This window comes from Aulonocara sp. 'chitande type north' Nkhata Bay, linkage group LG11 (assembly GCF_057382095.1).
Source record: "Aulonocara sp. 'chitande type north' Nkhata Bay isolate Kocher_YH1m ecotype deep benthic linkage group LG11, A_spYH_male_GT1.1, whole genome shotgun sequence".
Taxonomy (NCBI): domain Eukaryota; kingdom Metazoa; phylum Chordata; class Actinopteri; order Cichliformes; family Cichlidae; genus Aulonocara; species Aulonocara sp. 'chitande type north' Nkhata Bay.
Window position 1 is genome coordinate 37,387,558 of NC_141354.1, and position 26,555 is coordinate 37,414,112.

A 26,555-nucleotide genomic window follows, 5' to 3' on the forward strand; every position below is an offset into this window, starting at 1 on the left:
CTGCCAAACAAGGATGTTCATTCAGACATTCAAAGAGCCCATTACAGAGCTCAATTTCTTCTAATAGCCAGTCAGGTTGGGCGTTCTGGGATCAATTGAGCAGGGAAAAGGTACCAACCTCACAAAACACCTTCCGTGCTTCGGTCTCATAAAAGAGCCCCACGATGATCCGAGCATCCTGGCGCTGCATCAAATCATAACAAAACATTGCTTAGTTACATCAGCAGCAACAATAGAACTTCAGTAGTGCAGTCTGATGTGGCAGCACAATGTGCCAAAGTCTTGCCGCTTCACAGGATGGCACATGCTGCTGTTCGGGAGCTGCTAATTAGCATGGCGCATTAATTTCCTCTATCAAATCGCCTCTATGCTAATGGCATCGTGTGCAGCTGTGAGCCAGAGGAGAAAGGAGAGGGGGAGAGGAGGGGGGGAGCGAGACGACCAGCAGCTGAGGTGAATTTTTAATCAAAGCACCTTGAGGTTCTTGACAGCGACAGCCGGGTCGGTGAGGAAACTCTGGCGAACGCTGATCTCGATGCCTGCCTCCTTCACCCTCTGCTCCAGATCATCCAGAGTCTGCCACATGAAAGGGAAGGACAGACGAAGACAGACAGGGAGGGGGGAGGAAGAGGAGGTTAGAGAGGCGGCCGAACAGAGAGATGAAGAGAGAAGGCAGGTTGAGATTACACAGAAAGACAAAAGAAATGCAGCTAAGTCCAGAGGGGGGGAAATAAATAAATCTGAAGTGTACATGAGAAACACCAAGAGAGGGATGGAGACTGTGGGCATGTATGATAAATAACAACAAGACAGCATGGGAGAGAATAGATTTTTTGACAAAGACATGACTGGAAAGAAGAAGAATGCGAGAAGCGGGAGGAAAGGAAGAGCGAGCAGAATCATTAACCTCCACCAACCCAAGTGACGCTGGTATCGATCGCTATGGCTAGGAGAGTGTCCTGCCAGATCAATATTTCTCACAAGCAATACTCCAACAAATTACTTTAAAAAAAATCCTCCATCAATCGCCAGGAGAGATTGCTTAAAGGTGTATAGCTTGGCCTGCTCATAAACAAACATTCAGAGGCTGGCAAGCAAGCAGCCAGGCTCAGGCCATAAAGCCAGGAGTGAGCAAGCAAGAAGAGAGAGCTGAAGACAAAAGAGTGATGAAGATTAAAGGTACTGACGGAAGTGAAGACTTCAGTGGTCTGCTGAATGGTGGCGATACGAGTCCACTTCCACTTCTTGAAGAGCTGCACCCTGGTGGGGTTGTGAAGGGTGGCTGACGGGTGCGTGCGGAAGAATGTCGGGAAACGCTGGCGGTTGGACAGGGCTGGTGAGCTGGAACCATAGGAGAGCTGCGAAAACAAAAGAAGCATAAAACAGTTAATGAGGAAGGAGCGGACGCTGTAGACGTTCAGGTGTAGCACCTCCTCGCTGGTGGCCATACTTTAAAGGCTCAGCGTTAGTATTTTGGCCTTTGTGATGCTTGTTTTTTTGAGCAGGCAACGACTACACAGGCACAAAAGAGTGCTAACAAGTTTAGGCTGCTAGTTTGGGCTGTCAGTGTAAGTCACAGACTTAATGCAGATGATAACCGAGTGATAAAAACCAGCAGGTCATGTTATTGTTCAGCTAATCCCATCAAAATGCTTCCAAAGGCACCAAGAGCACAAAGATAATTGAGAGGGCTTGTTGCAAGACAGAAAACAGAAAAGGCACCTAAAGAAATATATACTATATATATGGAAATTCTGAACATGCCAGTACGCTGTGTGAAATGTAGATAAAAATATAAATAAAATATAATAAACCCTGTACTCGCTATAGAACACAGAAAATATATCAGATTTTTAATATGATCTATGAAAGGGTATGGATAGATCCCAAAAACCATTCTGTAGATTTTTAGGGCTATAAAGTTTCGCATTTTAACGCTGGAGTCTGTACGAATTGTTGACAGCCTCAAGGGGCCATTAGACGAACTGCAGATTTTGACACGTCTGAAAGCTGGCTTTCGTTTTTCAGCCCTGGAAATTGGCGTTTGTGGAAAAAGAGAAAAAGTAATCTATTTTGAAGGTTCACCCAGTAAATAGATGTTCCTGTCCAAAGTTGTCTTTGATGGGCCGGAGAAGAAGGCCATTACAAAGAAAGAAAACCAAAAACAAATTCCCTACTCCCATTTTCTCCTTTTCTTACACACCCCCTCACTTCTTTAGGCTTTCCTATGGCTTATTAGATGTTGATGAACTCCATAATTTCATTTAAAACAAACGAACCACAAAAAACACACTAAATCACTCTTGCAGGGTTCTCCGTGCATCAAGTGCCATGAAACCAAGATTGCCGACGCCACGATTACAGACATATATTTAAAAATAATCAAATTATTCTAGTCTCAAAGCAATATGGACCTATATAATAAGAGTTCTCAGCCATAATACCTCAAAAAAGGCAGCGGGGAAAATGGTTGTTAGAAAATGTCAGTAGAAGTAGAAGAAAACCGTTCCTCTATCAATTAGTCTCACAGTGACAAGTCGAAATAAAATCCTCGACAGGCCTTCTTTAAAATGAGGAACCTGCCGTTTAGGGAGCCATTAAAGACACGAGCTGCCTCTCCTACTCTCAGCTCTCATCTCGGCCCCATTACCTATAGCTGTGAGATGTTCTCCACTGGGAGCGAGAGGGGGCTCGATGACTGATGTCAAATGTCATGTGCGATGTGGACTCCCCACAATAACAAATTCCTGTGAGGAAAGGCACGTAGACGAAGGCATCAATACGAAGGAGGAGAAACTTTACAGGAAGTGACAGCTGATCTGGGAGCGGTGGCGAAAGATCTGAAGAAAACCACGGGAGCTTTGAAGGATGACACATGCTCAGGTATAAATGTGATGGGTAACATACATACATGAGAATAAGCAACCATTGAGATGGAAGTTTAATGACAGCCACATATGTTTATTTTTTAAAGAATTTTTTAAAGAATGAATCCCTATGAGCAGCACTTTGGCAACAGTGAGAAGGAAAAACTCCCTTTTAACAGGAAGAAACCTCCGGCAGAACCAGGCTCAGGGAGGGGCCATCTGCCGTGACCGGTTGGGGTGAGAGAATATGGTTGGCCATAAACTATACTGTCAACATGAAGCAACAAAACAGGCAATGAACTGATCGTGCCTATCACTCAAAATAATGATCCGTACTTCAACTTCCTGTTCATGGCACAAAATGCTCTTTCATTACACTGAAACTAGTTTCTCTTGTGCCAATCCCAAATAAGGAAGCAAACTTGTCCAGTGAACAGAAGAGTAAAAACCGCATCAACATTCATGTTCAGCATGAAGAATACTTCGTGTCAGTGTGATAACCTTTATTTAACCAGGAAGATCCCATTGAGATTAAAAACCTCTTTTTCAAGGGAGACCTGGCCAAGATAGGCAGCAGCAGATGTCTCACAGTTACAGAAATTACTCAAACACAGGCAGCAACAACACACATGCAACAATAAGTGAAAGAATACAAATAAAATAAAAAATAAAATTCAATAAAATTCAAATAAAAAAGTCAGTTAAAATGACAATCAATCTAATTGAAACAGTTACATGTTATGGACTTGGCCTCAAGGATTCGTAGTTTAGATTTAAAAGCACTTAATGAAATGAATTCAGTCATTTTCCCTTCCTTCTGCAGTTTGTTCCAGGCCGAGGGTGCTAAATGGACAAAAGCTCTTCTACCAAGTTCAGTTCGGGCAAATGGAACAGAAAGCAACAAGTAGCCATGCGGACGAAGAGAATACCGACCAGCATGTTTCAAACATACTGAGGTTTGTAATATTTCCTACTGTAGGTTCCTTTAGCTACGAGACTTAAGTGTTGATGTTTTTTGGAGCCATACATAACCATATCTGGAGTAGATGGCGTGGCTGTATCCATAAACTGGTGAAATCGTTTGGTATAAGCTTTCAGCTACAGCTGCTGGTGTGGTCCACTTTAAGCTTGGATGAACATTGCAAGGAAAATTCAGGAGATCACCAAAGTCGTTGTAAGCCTTCCTCACTTTGTCACCCACAAATCCAATCTCACAGTATGACTGGGGAATAAATCAGGGAATAATTATGGCCGTGATGACCAATCCTCTGCAACAAGCCTTGTGTGAATAATCACTCAAAATAATGATCCATAAGTATCCTTCAATTCAGCCTCCTGTTCATCAGTGAACTTTCACATGTCTGTTAAATGGCGAGAAGTGAATGCAAAAGTCATTTGAGGCCTAGTGGTTGTTTGACGTGTTGCTGTTGAAATTGTGATTTTTTTCATGCAGTTATCACGCATCAAGGGAGATTCATTCAACCGAGGGCAGAGGGCCCCGTCTCAGAGGTTGATATCACAAAGCCTGGGCAAATAACACCAATGGGAAAAAATTCCAGACACGAATATCACTACACTTAGAAACAAAAAAAGCTCCTTATTTTATTCTCTTGTCCCTGGAGGTGTTGCAAACATAGTCTTACATTTGTGGAAACTTGCCTTAAATCTCTAGTGAAACTGACTTTAGCCCTTGATATCGACCCGGAGGCTGGCGGTCTGTGTAGAGGCACAGGCAGGACTCGGGTTACGAGACTAAAATGTAACCAGTCATATAAAATTGTCACCACTTTGGTATAACCAAACAAATTATAATGAAAAGAACTGTAAGGAAAACATCCACTTAAAGACCAGATTCAAATGCCACTCCTTCAGGTTTCTGACACTTGGCTTGTTGGTTAAAATCCAACCCTAACTATATCTGACTGGTTTGCTAGTGATCCAATGCATGCTAAATAGTAAAAAACTGTCAAAATTAGGTACAGAATTTATTTATATTATATATTATTATCATATTTATTCATACATTTGGAAATTGACTGATATTTATGTAGCTCTTCTACTCAAATCTACCTCTGTATATCTGGACCTGCAGCCAACTCAAACATGGATTGATTTGCATTGTGAGAGGAAAAACTGAGCAAAAGCTCAGCTTCTAACACTGTGACACCATTACAGAAAACACATACACATTAAAAGCTGTCAGATATATTAAATCTTCTTAACTGAACTTAAATAACCAGTAAAACCTTAAAATCCACAAGAGAAATGAATCGTTTTTCTTTGGTCAAACACAGGCCTTCTCCTGACCTTACATGGTAAATGGCCTGCATTTGTATAGCGCTTTACTTAGTCCCTAAGGACCCCAAAGCGCTTTACACTACATTCAGTCATTCACACACACATTCATACACTGGTGATGGCAGTGTGTCTGTTTTTTTTTTTACACCTTTTTACATCTTTAAAAAAGAAAGCTAACTGAGCGCCACTGTGGGAGTCAGCATATGATCGACGGCTGGACAGGTTACGTGTCTGTTCAGAGATTGTTGTGTTGTGTTGATCTTCTTAAACCCGTTTTTAATCATAGATTGTTGTCCATGCATGTCTGATATGAGTGCTACAGGATCTGTGCTGTTGTATGGTGAACTGTGGATGAAATAATGGCACAGTTGTTCCTTTACTGCTTGGAAACGTTTTTGGCCCTCAAATAACTACACATAGAGATCTTGTTGTACATTAATGAGCCCCAGTTAAGACTTTGTGAAGACTGTACCTGTCTATGAATTGACTTGTACTGCACCCCTACCCCTGAGGGTGTAGATGTAGATGAGGGACATAAAATAAAGTGGAAAGTTTGTTAATTTGGGTCAACAGAGCGTTTAATGTCATCAACTCAAACACTTAGAAAACCTGAAGTGTTTTCAGCTTGTTTTTGAAGGGGCTTCATTAGCACAGTGCCTGCAAGAGTGTAATAATTTAACTGAGGTCAAACCTAAGCTACACTCAACACTGGCAACACTCAAATAACTCTTCACCAGACATGAAAACAGTGACACGAGTGAAATGCAAAAGCTGCTGTGGCAGAAATAGACCCACGCAGCAGCACGCAGAGAGAAGCAGAGTTCCACATCGAAGCTCCCCCAGAACCACAACAATATCTCTCAATTCTCACATCGACAGCTCTCTCGTAGCCTTGTAGCAGATCATTGCCCGTCTGTGGCTTACAGTGCTTTTAGAAAGGAAGATAGGGGAACAAATGAACACTGTGCTAAAAGGAGCTGATGGAGAGACCCTCCTTGATCAGTGTCCAAAAACAGAGGTTGCGTTTGCCTCCCCAGCACTGTGATGAAGCTGTTTGACATGCGAGGAGGTTCCTGCAGGCAGAACGCATCCAGAAATAATTGAGTGTGGCGGTTAGGTGGTTGTGCCAGTGGTGGCGTGTAGTAAAGAGAGACAGATCCCTTTGTGTGCAGGGAGAATCGACTGCTCGAGTTGAGGGATTGAGGCGGAAATGAAGAGTGGGAGAGAGCCACAGAGAAAGCTAGAGAATGAAAGGAGGAAGGAAGGAAGGAAGGAAGGAAAAAACTGGGGTTGTAATAGAGCAGCCCAGCTCCAGGCAGAGACAGACAAAGAAAGGAGAGAGGCGAAGAGTCAGAAAGTGGAAAAGAGTCTTTAACGACGAGGAAAAAAAGGGTGGCAAACTGAGAAAGCCCAGAAACGAGAAAGAGGGGCAGATGCCAACCGCTAGAACTGATTGTTCTCGATGACTAATCTCTGGATGAAACTTCAATTATGGGACAAAGCTAATAAGCAGAGCGCCGTGAGTGACAGAGAGGCAGATCAAGAGAAGAAAGAATGAGATAAACAAAATAAACTGAGTGATGAAGGCATAAAAAGCTGAAATGCTTTCAACAAAATCACAGCAGCAGAAGACAGCAACGGATCTCTCACTCTTTTAAAGATCTGGGTTGTGTTTAATACTTGTCATAAATACTGTACGTATATTATGATGCTGTATTGAGGCCAATAAATATTCTTTGTCATAGACAGCAGCGCAGCTGTCAGTCTTGTAAAGTCTCAACACTAATTAAAGATCCTTTCTGAAGTCTTTTAAAACTGCGTTTGCAGTGTTCAGCTGCACAAAGCAGAGAAATAAATGGCAGCGTTGTCAAGGATTTTATCAGCTTACAGCCCTCTCCATGCTACGCAGAACCAAAGTTCACCACAGAGACAAAGGAACATGGGACAGCATTGTCTTTTTAGCCTGTTTGTTTGGCATCTGGCTCTCGTTCTCTGCAGACAAACTGCTGTAACAGAGCCTCTTTTGTTCGCTTCTGCGGTCCGCGCTGTTAATTTTGCTTATAAAACAACTGGAATGGGATTTTTTCCAGGATTGAAAAAGGAAGCCAACACAAAAAATGGCAAACATGCAGTTCGTCACATGACCACTTGAGGTTGGTCCCAAAAGCAAATCAGTCTCCACAGACTCACACATTTTAAAGCCAGATTTTAGCATTTTGGCTAATACCATGTTTATAGTTTCGTAGCAAGAACCTGCATGGATGCAACACAAACACACACATATCTGCTAATTAGTGCCCAGTAACAGAATAGTAAAATATTTGAATCAAGAGCGAAACACGCCTTTCTTGTACAGGCTGCACCATAAAGCAAGTCGTAACATTAGTCAGATAATTCCATTAAAATGCTTCAAAAGGCACCAACAGCACAAAAACAGTCAAAAGGTCCAGTTCAGTGCTTTCAATTAGTGGAGGTGAGGCAGAGCAGAGAGCTATCAGCTGCAGCTGCTTGTGCTGGCCCACCTGTCAAAGCTGCTATTCCCCTGCACCTTCAAGTTTTAATACAATGGTTGAGCTATAAAATAAATTCAGTCTCTGTGTAGTTGTCACAAAGTTTAGGTCTAAGGATTCAAACTTTTTTGTACCAGGCTCTAAAAATGCGACATATTTGGCCATTTTAACATGAGAGTTTGGGAACTGACTCGTTTACAGTAAGTGACTCTACATTGACTTAATGATTTAGCCCGAGATGTTCCTGCTTAGTGTGAGCTGATTACTTAGCAGCCCCCTGTCTGCTCATGTTTACAGCCTGGTATGAGCCAATGCAATCCTTTAGAACAGTCCTATGGAGGGTGAGTCTAAATATAATCATTCATAGCTCCAAAAAAGAAATGCTGAAACTTTGAAACTGGGCTTCACAGCGCTAAATTTAGTGTTGGCTTACAGAATAACACGACTGATTTGGCTATTTAAGAATTTTCTAGATTTTACCATTTTAGCTAAACGTGTGGGATCGTTATTTGCTGTAGTTCTGTGATCAGGGAAATGTAAGGTACAGGTGTGAAGGCCAAAACATCCAACAGCATATTTGACAGATGAAGCTCTTCGATGCTGAGCAGCTCCTTTACATCTTCACACCTTGCTGTTGCTAAAACCTTTTTCCAAACTTGTGCAGGCTGGCAGTGGACACAGTTACTGTTTACAGCAGTTGCTTTAGCTAACCATCTACAAACCTCTTTCAAATATAAGCCAATTCATTATTTGCCGGAGATGCTGACACAGTGCAAAGCAAGTTGGCATGTTACTAAATATTTTTGGCATATATCAATACATTTCGGAAAAAGGTACACCATTAAAAGTACGCCAAATCAGCTCTTCAGAGTTCCTTTTTGCAAAGTGATAAAGAAATCCTTTAAATCAACGTTCACTCTAACAGGAAAGAGATTCAGGAAACTTAAATGACCAGTTCAGAAATGTTTTGTGCACAAACATGTTATTGCAGAGAACATAGGTAAAGGCTCACAGGACGTATCGCCACAGAGTCCTAAACAGCAGATAAACACGCCTCAGATTTAGGATAAAGCAGCAATCGATATCAGAGAGACGACTCTCAGAGGACACTGGATTGGTTTAAAAAAACATTAAGGGAACGCGTTGAAAACACATCAGATATTAAAAAGAAAATCAAAATCACGGATATCTATACTGGACTGGGTAATGCGTGAGGAGCGAAACGTTGCCATCTGTTTCCGAAGCATAAAATGAAAATGATCAACCTACCCAGCACCCACTGCACATTCTACATCTTACATGGATATGCCACCCTTGGCTCCCACTGACCCACCACCAAACAGGTCATGCTGAACAATGTTACAGGCAGCATAGCGTTCTCCGCAGCTTCTCCAGATCCTTTCACGTCTGTCGCGTGTGCTCAGGCTGAACTTGCTCTAATCTGTGAAAAGCACCAATGATGGATTTCAATCAATGGTGAAGACAGAGGACATCCAGCCCTCAGGCCACCCTCGTGATGTCTCTTTCTGTTTGGTCAGAGACATTCACACCAGTGTGTTCTGCTGGAGGTCTATTTGTAGCTCTGGCAGTGCTCATTCTGTTCCTCCTTACATAAAGGAGCAGATACCAGTCTTACTGATGGGTTAAGGACCTTCTATAGCCCTGCAAAGCTCTCTTCGAGTAACTGCCTTTCTCTTTAAATCTCCTTCATGCTTTTGTAACTGTGCTGGGAGACACAACAAACCTTGTGGCAATGACACACATTGAGGTGTCATCCTGGAGGAGTTGGACTACCCATGCAGCTTCTGTAGGCTCCAGGTATCACAGTAACACTGACTCTGTTTTGGCGGTTGTCTTATTGTTGCCCCTCTAGTGCACCTGTTGTTAATTTCATTAAAACCAAAGCAGCTGAAACCGATTAACAATGCCCTCTGCTGCTTAACTGACCAGATCGATATCTCACAGTTTAACTGATTTGATGTTATACTGTGTTTCTTTGATGTTTTTGATTCAGTTTTCTTTGTATAGCCCCGAGGCACGTCATACTGTAAGGTGAAAACCCTGAAACCTTTGTGAGCAGCGTATGTGGAACACAGCCTCAGACTTACAGACAACAATCACAACAATCACCAGGAAAATTTTCAATTTCAGTCAAGTTTGAAAGGTATAACATCGTGTACTTGTGGCTACAACACAAAACTAAAACATGACTCAAAAAGTCTTATAATCTGGGATATCGCATTAGAACATGCTTTATGTCATAAATCCAGACCTTTAGGTTCTATGACGCTGGTGTTCTCACTCCTTACATATTGCTCCAAATGGCCTTAGTTTAACTACTTATACTATTTTCACCCACTTTGCTGACACTGAAAAAACACGATGAAGCACTTTAATTACTATAAAACTTTTTACTATTATTCAAAACAGTTTTGTGTTTCTCCCGCTACTAATTATAGTGTAGGCGCCTGCTGCGTAAAACTAGGGAATAGCTTGGCTGAAATCCAACCAAACTACCCACACTTACTGCCACTGGAAAGGGAAAATGATTGGCTACATTCATAAACGACTGCAGTTTTAAAAGTCCAATAACAACTCAGTTTCATGACTGTAAAACACATAACAAGCTTCCAAAATGGAAGCACTAGTTGGATGACACCAGCACTCCTGAGGGGAAAATGGTGGAGAAAAAATCCATTTTGTAGGCAGCAAAGTAACAAAAACACAGAACGATATCCAGGAAATAAAGAAAAGGTTTTGTTTTATGGACAGAAGTCAGCAGACAGTTAGAGACAGATGTCAGGCCTCAGCCACTCAGAGGCCGCTCTGCAACCACCTGGCAACTCTCTTTAAAGTCAAATAAGAAGAGTGGCAACCAAATGCTGTCTATATTTTAACCTTGACAGTTATAGTTGTTGGTAGTTGCCTACTGTTGCTAGGTGAAATCAGATGCAAAAAACAAAAGAGTGCTACATTGAAAACCTGCCTAGGTTGCTAGCAGGTTGCTAAGGTCGCCCATCATTGGTAGAACAAGCCGATTTGTCTACAAGCTCTCCCGAACTAATTGCTGAGCAGTTGTGAAACATGAAAAAGTTTCATGCAAGTTGGAAACCGAGACCTCTGCAATAAACACAAAAATGCAACTTTACTTTAAAGGTGAACAGTTTCAGTTTCAGGTTTGCATCCACTCCAAAGTTTCACTGCTGCTCAGTGAATACTTGGCAAGTTTTTGCAGACAAGTCAGCATCTTCCTTGCAAACTGTGGGCAACCGTGGCAACCTGCCGGTGACCACAGCACAGCAGCATATACCTGTTTACTAGGGGTGCAACGATATTCGTATCGATATTGAACCGTTCGATACAGTGCTTTCGGTTCGGTACGCATATGTATCGAACAATACAACATTTGTAATTTATTTTATCAATTTTCCTTCTGACGATGCTGTCTGTGTTGAGCGCTCAGTGAATCTGCGTTCGACTACTCCGCCTAGGCTGCACTGTCGAGTGCAGATCCACTGAGCGCTCAACACAGACAGCATAGTCAGAAGGAAGAGCGCAGGGCAAGCTAGCGAGACAGAAGTTAAGCTCTACTTGCAACAGGCAAATTGAACTTCATTCAGATCTGGTGTTTGGAATTATTTTGGTTTTCATGTGACGTATGACCCTGAAGGTAAGCGAGTCATGCACTAAAGTAAAACAGTATGTTGGATGTGCCATGCAATGCTCAATTACATTGGTGTGAACTAGTGTGTTAGCGCAGTTAGCTCGTTAACGTGTTGGTCGTCTAGCCCCATGCACGGAGCGATCGGCGGTAGCTCGTTAACGGAGATTTGCCGTGTTGTGGCGTTAAGGTCATTTCAACGAGATTAACCTGAAAGCACTAGTGGGAACACAACGAATATGACTGCACATTTACACCGACATCATCCTAGTGCAAAGACAAGTGAAAGCAGACAAAAAAAAGCAAGCATGCTACTAACTTTAGCCGAGTCATTTAGACAGCCGTTAGCACATGATTCTCCTTATGCTGCTGAGAATATAGCCCAGAAGAAGTGGATAGTATAACTTTTATTTTGGAAAGAGCCATTTCTCTGTAATAAACTCTCTTTTCCAAAGATGAGTGATTCCTCAATCAGATACAGGGCTCGCAATATCGCTAGCCCGACGTCCTGGAGCTAGCGATTTTTTTCAGTCGGGCTACCAAAATCTTTCTCTTCCCTGCCCGTCGGGCTATTGTAGGAAAAATATATGTCAATGCTTTTGCATTCTTTCAGAAATGTAGCTGGGTAATTATGTCATTGGCATCGGTGAGCCACTGTCAATATGTGACATATTGAAGTCGCGTTTGAATTTGCGCTCGTTTTTTTGCTTTCACTTTGCAATGACAGCACTGATCTGTGAGTGATGATAATTTGTGCACCAATTCCTCTGACATCGTCTTATTAATCGTTAGCTTACTATGCAAACATGACAAGTGAAATCTCCCGCAGCTTAAACATGTGAGAGGTTGATCGCGCAGAGAATCGCTGAGCTTATGTGAGTGCGTGTGTAAAAGCATTTCAGTTCTGCTGAGCCAAATAAGAGAGGTCAGGGAGAAGAAGTGACAGCCAAAGAAAAGCTTACCACAAAACGGAGAAGTTATGACAATTCAGACTATAAGGCAAAAAGAAAGTGCAGCTTTATGGTTTCATGGACAAAAGAATTTCTGTGGCTGCGATATGATGAGCTAAATAACCAGGGCTGCACATAAGTGGTCCGCAGGTGCGCATTCGCTGTCAAAATAAAAAACACGCACAAGGGTTAGGGTTAAATTTAAAAACTGTACTTTTGAGTTAAAATATATATTTATAATTTTAATAAATGACAAATTAAAAATGCATGAACATTTTTTTGTATCGAAAAAATATCGAACCGTGACACCAAAGTATCGAACCGAACCGTGAATTTTGTGTATCGTTGCACCCCTACTGTTTACCACTAATTCACCATGTGACTGTCTACAACCAACCAGCCACTCAGTGCCTTATTATCCTGCTGCTAGGCCTGTGTGACCGCTTGTTAACAAGATTTTAACAATATATCAAATATTATATATTTTAATAATATTCAGACTCTTATGGAGTAAAGGGATATAAATAATAATGGACACATATTTGGACGTTATGTGCACATCACGAAAGTAAATATGGGCAAATTCTACTTTGGCTGTTATTATGTGAAGAGATTTTCAGGTTAAGCCACACGTTTGTCTGAAAAATGTAAAGGCAACAGCGCGAAGGAAGACACTCACCACTATGAGGTTCCACATGCGAGCTGCTTCAGCCACTAACGTGGAGACGCCACTGCAGCCAGGCATCAGGACGATCTTGATAGGCTCGGTGTACAGAAGGTCATACAGCAACTTTGTAGCTTCTCCTGGGTCGCACTGGAAGGACAAAAACGACAGAGTGAGCTTTAAATGGATCGACATAGAAATTAATTAAGTCGAGACAGAAGGTGATGCAGAAAAAAACTGAGGCGATAAGACTGAAGGAGACAGATGGAAAAAAAGAGGAGCGAGAGGAAAAAAAAGAAACAAATAAGCAGTGGAGACTGGGAGATGGAGGAGTCTCTAAATAGAGTAAGAGAACAGAAGAGAGCAGATAAAGTAAAGGGAAATGACATCGAGGCAGTGGAGTCACAAAAAGGCCAATGCAAATGTGCGTTGAAAAGACAAGTAGGAGAAAGAAAAGGACAAGTCAGGGAAATGGAAAGAGCAGCACAAGAAAGGGTCACGACAAAGTAGAAGAAAATGGCACCAAAGTAGCACAGAGCAGTAAACAAGCAGATGCAAATTTGAAGAGAAAAGATGAGCTGCAGTAAGAAAGAAAAATGCATTATCTGCAGAGTTTCACAGCATCCATACAGCCCGCATCGCCGTGTCTCATCAACACGCGCCGCACCGCTGACAGATCAGGACATTAAAAAAAACAAGAAAAACAGGCAGAAACAAAGAAAAGCGAGCACAACGATCACAACGGCAGCCATCACGAGCCATTACAAACCTCCAATAAAGTCATTTACAGCGTGTCTAGGTGGCGAAAGTGTGGCTGAATGATCCATCACCACTCTGTCAGCCACATTACAGACGTCTGCACCACACTGCTCATCAGAGTCACAGTTAAACGGGCCTGACACATCTAATGATTCGGCATGGAAGAAGAGATATGGCTTTCAAATACAAACACACACATGCATGGCTAAAAAAAATACACTCTAGATGAGTGTCACAAGCAATCGAATTGCAGATGGTGATGGCAACAACCAATAAAGATCCTAATTGGGGCGTTTGTCTCAATGGCTGAATTGTCTCGTTGAGGCAGCCCTGTGATTTTTCTGAAGTGGTAATCACCAGTCGAGACTCAGGAATGTGAAATGGCCGGGCTTCTTGTTGATTGATGTGTTTTCCATTAACTTTAGATTGGGTGGAATTACAGTGGTTACGTTTACATGCAATTAAATAATTCAATCAGAGTCCCATTAAGCAGCTCTGACAGCCAGACTTCTGACGTAAATGTTGCTGTATGATTTCCTGGATTGATCCTAATCAAAGGCACTATATAAACATAGTCACCATGGAACCATAAGATCTATCAACGCCCATTTCGATGCCTTGGTTTTAGCTTTATGATACCATTATCTTATATGTGTGAAGGTTCTCAGTCATCCAGGTCATCGTAGTAGGACCTTTTCCTTCCAAGCTCCTTAGACTACCATTATCTTACTTTCTGGAGCCAGAAGTCACCATATTTGAAGGCAGAGTGCCCAAACTTTTGGTTAGTATAGAGAGTCCAAAAGGCTCCATGGGACAGACAGAACATAATACAAGAGTTTTGCTCACCAAACTGAAGAATTCATTTCTTGGATGAGTTGTTAGTACAAATAACTGTAAATAAGGTCAGAATATTTGTCAGTTACTTGGATTAAAAACGTTCTGACAACATGAAAGAAATTTAGAGGTCCAGTTTAGTGACTCGAGTTAGCTGAGATAAAACCAAGAAGGCAACCACCTGTCAATCAGAGCAACTACACCCCTACAAAAACAGAATGGGCATGTTAGAAAATAATACAATTAAAGTAGTTATAAATACTGAAAAGTGGCTACTTTTTTTCTGTTGCAAAGTCCGACACTTAACCATGAGGAGTCCACGAGGAGACTGATTTTTGGCGCACATAGGTGTGCCATGAGAAATGATCAAGTGTGCCATGGAGATAATCACGTTTCACCTGATTGGTACGCTAAGCAACCAGTGTGAATAACGGGCAGAGCAATTACATTCTCTTCCACTAGAGGGCAGTATAACTACCTGCTCTAATTAAATGGGTTGCCAACTGCCAGTAAGACAGAAGACGAAGAAGAAATTACATGGTCATGCTGCAAGTGAGACAACGCAGCGTGTAATAGTAATAGATAAATATTTGAAAAGTAGTTAATCTGACCTGGAGAAAATTCCGACCCAGATGAAGGCCCAGCGTGAGCAGTGGTCGGAAGAAAGACAAAAAAGGTATATAACTGGGCGCGGGGAGAAATTATGCTTTTTGTGACATTTGTGTTTGGTGGCGTGACGTGTGATTCTAAAGTGAAATGTGTGCCGTGGCTCCAAAAGGTTGGGAAACACTGCATTATTTCATGGTTCCTGTGCTTTATTGTGCCATGAAATAATTTAAACTGTCACTGCAGCTTATCAACACACCTTAACATCTGACTGGTTACCCAGATAACAGACTCATGGTTGGGGGTGGTGTGGACTTGTGGCAGCCAGGTATCCAAGAATGCATTTCAAACTACATCACAAGCAGCAGTGGCGGGAGCAAAGCACCAAACTGCAAGTAAAACGTTGAAATCCTACAATAAATACACTTTTAGGAGTTTTAAGGTGAGAACATAGTGCTATAAATTTCAACTATCTCGTTGATTTGCTGAGATAGAGCATATTTACAAAAATTCTCCAACATTTTGTGACATGTCAGGTCCCATTAGGCTAACAGCCAGCTCATCTCAGCGATCAGCTGATCGGCCAATCGGAGCTCATGATGCTTGCTGAGAACAGCCTGCTCCCAGAACACTGTTTTCAAAACCCCTCACCTCTCACTCGGGGGTAAACACAGGATATAAATCACAGAGATGATATCTAACCGGTGATGGTTTGTTCATTTTCAGATTAAAGGTAAGCTTCATAACTGGATCGTTTTAGTGAACCATGATGCACCACTGGAGTGTTGTATTCTATTTTCAACAGAATCATTTGCTTGTCTTTATTTCATGATGTTCAGATGTGTTAAACTTGTTTATGACACCTTATTTTCCAATAAAACCAACATTAAAAATATTTTAAAACAGAGAGGAAACTGAGCATTTTCACCAAGAGCAGAAACATCTGGACTTGCATATTGATGATGTTCCTGAAGAGTAATGTCAGGCCTGTTCCAGAGATGATCAAATCATTCATTTTTAATATTTATCCAACTGTATTCTAAACACCAGCTGCCTATTATAAGTTATAGAAGTCTACTTGAATTATTAGCTCTGTGTGTTTTTTTTCTTTGATGAGCAGTGAGTGTATAGATGCATAGCGACTGCTGAACTGTCGCTTGAATAATCAGTAATATTGAATTTAATCTGCCGGTGTACACTTCTTTACCTCATCCAAATGAGTCCAGTGTTTATGACCTTTTAAAATAATTTCACATTAACGGCCCTTTTATAGCTGAGCATCTTGCCAGAGGGCTTTTAAAAACGTGTGTGTGTTTGGAAAGAACACAGGTAATTAGGTCTCTTATGTGCTACTTTCATCGTAAACATTAATCATAAAACGCAGTAAAGTAAACAATGAAGCTGAGCTGATGTCGTTGAGTACGCTGCATCCTCCTGTCCTCGGATGTCTGGACTCCTGAGTGTACTGGTCCAATAGGAACTAACAAGTGTGTAATACAAACTCTGAGAAATACCCACTGCGAGCCCGGAACAAATCAATGTTTTTGATTAGGTCAGTGTTTGATTAGGCCCCGCCCCTTGACTCTGATGGGTGGTGTTGACAGAAGCACAGAATAATTAATAATAGCAAAACAACTGCTTATGTTTTTAAATCAAATTGATATTTTTAATTATTGACAAACAAACTGATGTGTTTATTTTTAGCCCTCCATGAAAAACACAATTCCAAAAGATGGACGGGCTGGGAGTAGAAAGCAGTGCAAACTCCCACTGTGGATCCTGTTTGAGTGGATTTGTAAGACCTCTGAATTAAGCTGGATTTTGCCGTTTATCTTTGCAGAAATTCTGTTACTTCATGACAATATTGACCAAAGCCGAATCAATTCAGTGATTAAAGTTTTCAGGCGAATGAATGAGTGTGAAATTGCTCCCTCAGTCTATCATTATTTGGTGGGTTAACACAATTAATATTGACGTGGTAAACAGCTTCACAACATTTGTGTTATTTAGGGTAAGTGCTTGCTCAAAGGGAATCGTTGGGTTTCTCACGGTCATGTAAGGCACTGACCTCACTTTGAGTGCATAACTAAAACTGAACTGAACAGAAACAGCCAAGCCTGTGCAATGCAACGCAGACAGGCTGCAGGTCTTCTTTCCCATCAATCACCATACCTGCTCATTTCACAGATCACTTCAGCTCACTGGGTGAAATCAGCTGGATACAAACCACATGGTTCTCAGCTCCTCATAAAAATAACTGTTGCCTTATCTTCATATGAAGAAGATTGACGCCTTCAGCTTGTTAAACAGTGTCTTTCCCGAAGGTTGTTTGTGTTCTCTGTCACTGTGGCTGTGGGCTGGCTGCATGCTGAGGAGAAGCTTGTTAGTTTTCTTGTGTTACAGTGTTTTAACTTCATTCTGAGCAGTAATTCACCGCCCACGCTAATTATCTTTGAGTTATTTCATCAATCTGTCCTTACCACAGCACATTACACGTTTAATAACGGCTTGTTTCCATCAATTTCGCAAATAAGTTGCTGCCTAATATATGAAGACATTAGAATTTCATTTAAAAGTGCAGTTTCTGACCTCGTGGATGTTCTTTAAGAATTCACACTGAGACAACTTGCTTAGTCAGGGTTTTGCTAACGCTCTCTCTATACTGTATATATGTAGTTACACTAACAGGCTTGCATGCAGAGCTTTACTTTAAAATACTTCTAATGATTGCAGCTGAATGTGTGCAAAGAAAATGAACAAACATTCGGCACACATTAGTCAAAAACTACTTCTCAGGTAGAAAGCCTAATTATTACAGATAACGAGTAAATTTACAATAAAACAGGCTTTCATTTTCTGTGAAACGGCACCATCATTAAACCTGACACTGGTGTTTATCAAAAAACAAATTCAGTTTTACCCAGCAGCAGTTAGATATTCCTCGCACTTTCCACCTTCATCTTAATATGATGTGGCTAACAGGCCGCACTGGTATGAAATGAAGGGGTCTAGTCTGGAACACAATTGCAAAATGGCATCAGACATAGTTGAAGCTTTCAATCATTCACTGTTTCTGTGCGCGCAGGAAATTAAATCTTTGCTTGAACAGAAGCAAAATTGAAACACTGGGCAGCAAGACGAGAAAAGACTCAAGCTGTTTCAATTCATGACAAACCAGCGCAAAAACCCAGTCGCTGGGGATCAAAAACATATTTCCTTTAGGTTAGAGCCGAAGAAAAGAATCTGTATTTTTTAAACATAACATGGCTTTGCATGAGTAAAGGTCATGGACCATCAGAACCAGTATGACATCAAAGAATGATAAAGACAGGCCTCTCAGATCAGATGCTCCCATTCTTACACAGTGCATGAGTAGCTTCACTGTGGCTACAGGAAGTAGACTGCATATAGCTTCACTGAGGCTACTAGTATTCTGAGGAATACTTTTATTAACTTTATAAAATAAATTGGACAAAAAAATCAAAGACTTAAACCCCCCCCCCAAAAAAAACCCAACAGACCCAAGACACATAAAAATAAACATTTACAAAAAACATTAATGACCTAATGACAAGTCTTTGCTGCACTTTACTGAGTTTTACTCACATGCCAGTTTCTTCTTCCTCTGCTCTCAGTCTCGCTGTGTGTGCACCTCTTTGCATAGAGCAAGTGAAATAATATTAATATACTGATGAGACATAAAAACTTCCAGAGTTACACTGTGGGAGTGAGAGCGAGTGAGCGAGGGAAAGCTTTGCTTTCCAGTCATGTCAGCTCACTTAAACACAGTTTGTGGTTGAGTAAAAAAATACAGAACAACGTGTAAGTGAACTACATGGATCAGCCTGGTGTCACTGACAGCAGATCCAAATAGTGCATCCGTAAGTTTGGCATGCTGTCAGGCTTTGGAGCTTAGAAATGTTCACAAAGCACACTAGGCTAGCTAGCCAGGATATAATGATTTGGTTACACTTGAGGAAAAACAGGAACGCAACCTCCTCACAACTAGAAAACAAAACGAGAAACAAAATGGTAGCTGACTAGTTATTGCATTGAAATTTTATCTCATCTAGCAACAGCTAAATTGTTGCCCAGTGTTCGAGCCACGTTTCACAGTGACTGCAATCACAGATCTGCAAAACTTTGGAAATACCTGCTGTCTATTTATATCATTTAGAAATGCAGACAGATTGCCAACACGTTGCAATCAATCGGAGTCAGTCTGCACTGATGAGTAGTGATGAGTGCACATTTCTTTGCAATACTCAACTGGTATTCTGGTACTAGAAAATGTGTTTTGCTAAGCAGCTGTGTCATTTCATAGATAAACCGCTGTCCTGCAGCAACAACTTGTTGTAGTTATAAGTAGTTAATGTGAACTTCTGTTTAATGTGATGCCAACACATCATAACCTATTTGCTGATTTATCATTTAATCTCCGTATTATTACAAACAGGCTGCTCGTAATTACCAGCTTGACCCCAGTCTCTATCACATCCTGATCAGCCTGGTAGCAGACTGACTCCATCCGAATGCTGTTTTATCGCCGTTTTGACGCACCACAGTCGCTCTGAAGACACCAGCTGACTATGAGTGCTTACAGACCTGGTCCCCCTTTTCAAAGTAACCATTTCAAAGGCAACCAAATTGCAAGTACGTAGTTGCAATAACTGTGATCGCACCGCAGTCTCCAGCCACTGTTTCTTTTAGTGTGACTGTGGCATTGATGACAGTGGTAATAACAATGGGAAACCTGCAATTATTTTCTGTATATATACAATTTAGCATGTTTGATTTGAAATAAAAAAAAAACAGTAATACTGATGTTGTGAAAGACAATTACAAATAATAGAAAACAAATTAAAAAAACATTTTAAAATGCCTTGAGCAACCAATATTAAACAGAAGCCCTTTAAATCGTAACAGAGTGTTTGTAAGATCCCTGAACAGGCTGCTCGAGTTAATTTTGCTATTAAAACCCTTAATCATTATAATAAAAGCAGATGGAGGCACGCACACAAAAACCAGCTTAGACGGAAGTTTTCTAAGAAGGTGATTCAGTTATTTTGCTTTGAACAGTTACTTATTCCATGTTCTTTTCACTTTGAATAACATAACAGGAAATGGTTAGCAGGCAGTAATAGGTGTATAATGAAAGGGTGTATTTTTGAACACAATTGTGAAATAGCACCAGACTACATAGCTGTACTTTTCAATCATGCCATTTTTCTATGAAAGCAAGAAATGAAACCTTTGATAGTATAATGGGAACACTGTGCAGAGATGAAAATGATATGGAAAAGTTCAAACATCAATTCATGGTAAACCAGTGCCAAACCCATCATACAGAAGCTTTTTGTTTTAAAACCACACACTGCATATAAAAGATGGCTGAAGCCACCAATTGAGCATGTTGACCAATCTTGGAGATGTTTTTAATCACGAGTGAGGGGAGATAGATAGAAGCTACGAGAGAAACTGCTGTTATAGCGTTGCAGATTCATTAGGTGGTCACTTATAAATCAAAAATTAACACCTGAACCATCAAAATTCAACTGGTGGAGTTGCTGCACGAGGCAACTCCACTGGTTTTCTGATTCTAATACGACAAAATTAATTTGTTAGAGGAACTGCAGTTCCTCCAAAGGCCACTTGGTGTCAAACTTTACAAGAGAAATATAGAAAAACATTGGACACTAGGGATGTGTTTAGGTTTTATCCGATACCGGTGCCAAACCGGTACTTTTGAAACGGTGCCAGTGCTTAAAGAATGGAGAACACACACTTTGTCCAAAAACCTCTCGTGTTCAGCTGGTTTTTGTAAAAAGATAACAATGTTAGCCTTTTCTGCAGCTATGGGGTATATATGGTATGATTCTTGGCTGGAAGCAGTGCTTAAACAATGGAAAAAACACAAACTTTGTCCAAAAACCTCTCATGTTTAACTGTTTTCCACTTTTTCTTTGGTCATTTTAGCCTTTTTGGCCAGGGTGAAGGGAGTATCTGCCATCAAACACGAAGACAGCCGCATGTAGCTATGATGATGTTTGCTAGTTCACCTTACATGCATTAATGTAATAACGTGGTTAGCCTACTCAACGTAAATTACACACGAACAACATTAAGCTCCTCACGCAGAGAAGAACGGCTGCTGCTGCATCATCATCCTCATCATTTCTGCTACACTGGCAGGGCTAGGGGCCAGGACTCTCCTCTTCGGGTTTTTGGACCATCATGGCACCGGATACCGGTACCCATCCCTATTGGACACTAGCTAATCTCTCCCTTAATTAGATTAACATGGGGGGATTTCTTTGTTGTTTAAATGTTTACTTAAGGCACGACGGCTTTGACCGACAGGTGTGTGGTGACGCAGGTAGCTGTAGCGACTAGCTGTGTGCTTTCTTTCTTTTTTCTCTTTTTTGCATGTTATTCAGCCTTAACTGTCAGATACTTCTCTTTGTGTCATGTACCAGTAGTGTCTCTATACATGCTAACCAAGTTTGCTACCATTTCCTGATAACTAAGCTTTCCACAGTGGCAACATATATCTTCTATACACAGTCTCTGTTCGTTTTGTGCTGTTTCCACATGTAATATTAACAGGTTTTAAAGGTAAGTGGCAGAAGTTGGATGTACTTGCAAGAAAAAAATCTGTTCCAGTTGTTGAATGTTTCAGTCAAACAAAGCCTTTGGTAACATAATCAGCAAGCACATGGCCTCCTTATAAAAAAACAGAGGCAAGCAGGGGTGTTGGCAGGTTTGCAATAAAGGCTGAGGAATCTCTGCTATTCTTGGAGGTCTGTCTGCTACAGCCCCCTGGGGTCGTCACCATTTCTACTTTCATTTCTGTTCCTCCTTGGCTCATGAGAGCAGCAGCAATGAAGGCCCCCAATGCCATTCATGGTCACATTCACATTCTCTGTCACACACCCAGATTAATGCTACTGTGTGTGTACATAAAACTACACACACACTCACATACCCCACAAAAGATAGGCACTTCAGCTGCTGTCCTTGGTGCTGAAATTCCTGCAGCCAATATCGGTGTCATGTTAACATGCCCATGTAGTCTCTCCAATCAGTCATACCCAGCTGGCGAGAAGCTTTGAAAGAAACTGAAGTTTCCCTGAGCTAGGAAGAATGAGAAAACACACTTGGTCGTCATAATATGCCATCTAATTACACTCCAGATTGAATAATATCAAAAGTGTGAATAGGGGATATGATCAGGCTTGGGGGACCGCCTGAATATTGAATCTCAAAGCATGCAGAGCTACATCTCCTTAGTTCCTCATAATTGCGTCTGGCACCACACTTCAGGCTCGTGTGCCAACGGACATGCACGAGGACCACTGAAGGATACGAGTTATGCCACAGCGGATGGAAAATTGTGTCACGGCTGCCAATTAAAATCAAAAACGGAAGTGAGGGAAGCACCTTGTTTCACCGCCATTTCTCTGCATCTCCACCGTCTCACTCATCACTGTTAATAATTGATCAAAGTTTGCAGTCTCGGCTTTGATATATCCATGGCAACAGCCTGTGTGGAGAGCGCGTGTCTGCGCGCGATCCTGTGTGTGCATGTGTGCGCACATCTCAGAAGGCTGTAAATAGTCTGATGCTGTCGCCAGAATAGCCAGAGAAACAAGCCGTTCTGCTACCACGGGGTATATTCATCCATTTAAAAGACAGGCTGGGATTAAGTGTAGAGCTTCATAAATATTTTATGATGTTGAACAAGTTGAGGACATCGTTCCATACTCCCCGCCCAAATTGTCACCTGTTTGCTAAGTCAAACGTCAGAGGTGGAACTACTCTGCTTTTTCTGATTTTCTGCCACATACGGGTGTACTGTTACACCGCTCGATGCTCACATTAAAGATGGACAAAGTTTTAAATAATGAGGTCAGTGAATGTGCAAGTAATCCCTGTGAGCCAAAAGCTCAGCCAGAGCCGATCTACAAGAGCCATTTCACTTCCTATTAATCCCATTGTACAGACTCTGGCTGCAGAATAGCCCTCAATGACCGGGAGTGCATAGAGCCAAACAGCTAAAATAATCATTTACACCTGCTCCTGGACAAAAATGTCCACATTTGAATTTAGTTTCTGCAGATCTACCATCGCTAAAGCGTCTGAACTGAAGTAAATCCACACTGTTGCAGATTTACCAGTAAAATGTTGTCGTTCTGCTTATAAACACTCGTTAGTCTGTAAAGGTTTTACAACAGGACGTCCTCTCTCAGTGCCATCTGATTCTAAATAACAACTACACATAAGAAGCACCACAACAGACATTTCCATGTGTGTATAAGGAGCAGCTGGTTGTGCTGGCGGCTGAAGGTGACTGCTGCCAGAAGTCCTTTGCTTCATGTCTGAATCAAAATGGTGGATGCTATTAAGTGGACCTGTGCTGTGACATCCTTAGTATCCAGGAAAAGCATTTAACTGTAAAGCAAATATATAAATATGGAATTATATATATATATGTTGTTGCACTATTATAAATCAGAAGAAAAAAGTTTACCCCGTGAAATTTACATTTTTGTTCCACATCTTCGTACAGCCCGACTCGTGCCAGACTACCTTACAATTGCCCGCTATGAGGCCGGGAGTGTAGACAGTGGGAGTTCTTGAGTATATTAGTCTCCCAGCTCACACTGCGATGTTGAATAACTGTAAGCTGGTGGTCTTTTGTCGACGTCTAGTTGTGGTTGAAAAACACTTTGAAAACAAAAGTCAGACCAAAGCTTTCTTATGAGCTAAACATACACATTGAATATGGCCTGGAGGTCTTTGTTAGACTTTGCTGCAAGAAAGAAAAGTATATTCCACAAAGGTTATTTCTCATTCTACTGAGCTAACTGGACTCCCATCACAGGGTGCATAGCACGGGCACAAGGAGCAGAGCTACAGCGTTTGTGATGTGCTACGTTTAGCACAATATAAATGAGAAAGAATGTAAATTCCTTCAAATTTCAGCCTATATTGTAAAAACAGGCCAATGCCTACAGTAGTAATACTACTTTTTCTATGTGGAGAAGCTGTCAGATGAATGTCTGTTTTACCACTGAGTAACCACATTTTAATTTCATTCTTTCATTCTCATAATCTGATAAACACTAAACCTGTAGTTTAGCTCGAAACAACATCAACACCCGTCTGTCTTACAGTTCAGATCAGATGACCAGGGACATGACATCGGGGTTTGAGCCATGTTTGCTGGGCTGCATCTCAAACACGGGCGTAGCTTCCAGCTCCGAAAGAAGCCAGTGAAGCTCTTTTCCTCTGTTTACCTATTATTCTGGTTTTATAGGTCTGTGGGGAAACGGCTCTCGTCGTCGTAAATTTCAGTCGCACGCTGTGACAAGTTGCTAGCCTATTAAACTGCAGTGTCTCTCACTTTCTTTCTCTCAGTCTGATCCACGGCTCATTCGTCGCGTCCAAACTCTGACAGCGACCTCAAAACACTCAGATTGAGGCTTCACAAAGAACTTTGCTAACCAATAACTGAGAACCAAGAGGCTATGTCCATCTTTCCTATACGGTCTGCTATTCAGAGTTGCATTGTCTTTTCTAATCTTTGTTTGTTAAGATGTCAAAGAAAGCAGATATCCAAAATATGACAACGTCAGACAGCTTTGACAGTATTCACCCACCTTTTGTTTTGCAGGAACAGCCAATCAGAAGGAAAAGGGGAGGTAGCTGTAAGGAAAGAGGAGCGAAAATGGGGCTGCACTAAGGTGAACGAGGATCACATCGTTAATAATGTTTGTTTCTTAATTGCAAAGCTACCCTGGTAGAACACACAAATAAAAATATGGACCTGAAGATATGCATAATAGGTCTCCCTTGATGCATTTCTTTTATTTAATCATTTAGAGATGCAATAAAAGTTTCTCATCATAATAAATTCCAGTTAAGAGTCTTTGATGCATAATTACACTCCGCAGCCTTCATCTCGAGATGCAAACAAAGAGCCATTTAAACCCTCGTCTTAATCTCGCCAAGTTGTGCTTCAAATGTGCCGATCTCTTCTCAGACCAAACAAGGATGTGGAATGGGTTCTCATAACTGCATGCAAATATCATAATTAATCTCCTTCTTTATAATTGGTTTTCAGACTGTCATCCTCATTACCATTCCAGCCAGGTGAAAAACGTTTGCAATCAAAAAGTAAAAACCTCATTCTGACCACACTGTACCCAGAGTAGGAGCAATAAATCCCCCCTCCCCCTCCCGCTAGGACTTAAAATCAAGGAATTAACCAGTATCATTCAGACAATGTTACACCAGCCTCTTTGAGCTTTTCCCTTCAAAAAGGATCTGCATCTATTTCGCGAGCCGGAGGCGCCAGCGACTCCTGAAGCACGAGGAGAGATGTTTTCCAATCCCTCTGAAATCTCTTCCTTGCTTTATTTTTATGTTTATGGCTGCTACATCTGCAGATGCCTGCTTCACTACACTTGTAATCGGAGGACACACGCACGTATTTAATCTGTTTCGAGTGCAAAGAACGAGGTGTATGTCTAACAAAATGCTCTGTGCCATCAGCTCTGCATACATCCAGCGTATGATTTTGCACACATATTTCCACAGAGCTGAATCCTTGTTTGTTTCTGTGGTGTGCTTCAAGAGTAACTGTGTTGCCATGCCAACTCTCGCTCTCTTTCTCTCTCACATGCACACACACACACACACACACACACACACGCTCTCTTTCCCTGCTATTCTGTTTAACAGGATTCCAATGCAGAGCCTTGTACACCAATCAGAATAAAGCTCGTAGCAAATTTCTAACCAGTCCCTGTGCAGTTAACTGTTTGGTGCCCCAGCCAACTCTCCAGGCATCTGTCCTGCAGCATGATTGATAACAACCCTCAAGAGAAGAGACAGAGGATTGCTTTTTTTTAAACAAATCTGTGTCTGCACTCATCCCACTGTTGAGAAAAACACTTCCTTTCAGTGAAAAACTTCAGGATATGCAGCAGTGAGAACCCAAAGACAAGGATTATTCACTCACAGAAATAACCCGGATTGTGATTAAGGTTGATTTGGGTGGCGTGGGTGGTTAAAAAGGGCAGTATCTGAACAAGCTGGAGGGGTGATTATTGGATTTATATTGGTCGATAATGCTGACATTTTAAAATACCACCATGATGAATGATTGATGAGCAACAAGCAGGAGGTGTGTTTGCTCATTTAGCAAAATGAATGTGGCACGGAGTGCAAAGACTCTGGGGGGTTAGCTGTCAGCGGGGTGACCCATAGATAAAAACATGAAAGAACCAAAGCACTTCCTTAGAAAAAGTGACATTTTCACCTGATACCTGATTTTTTGGTATTTGGCAAACATCAGTAAAGACGCTTCCATCACAAAGAGTATGATGTTCAAAAAATATG

At 41.4% G+C, this 26,555-nt stretch overlaps 1 protein-coding gene across 5 annotated transcripts in view; it reads right to left on the reverse strand.

The window, feature by feature from the left end:
* The window catches only part of gabbr1a (gamma-aminobutyric acid (GABA) B receptor, 1a), a 130,975-nt gene that overhangs the window by 55,305 nt on the left and 49,115 nt on the right, over positions 1-26,555 (reverse strand). For all 5 annotated transcript variants that reach the window (XM_086312473.1, XM_086312470.1, XM_086312469.1 and 2 more), the window contains 4 exons: positions 12,966-13,100; positions 1,188-1,358; positions 475-576; positions 119-184 (listed from right to left, as the gene is read on the reverse strand). In XM_086312473.1, coding sequence (XP_086168599.1) covers positions 119-184; positions 475-576; positions 1,188-1,358; positions 12,966-13,100 — 474 coding nt within the window. The remainder of the gene's footprint in view (positions 1-118; positions 185-474; positions 577-1,187; positions 1,359-12,965; positions 13,101-26,555) is intronic.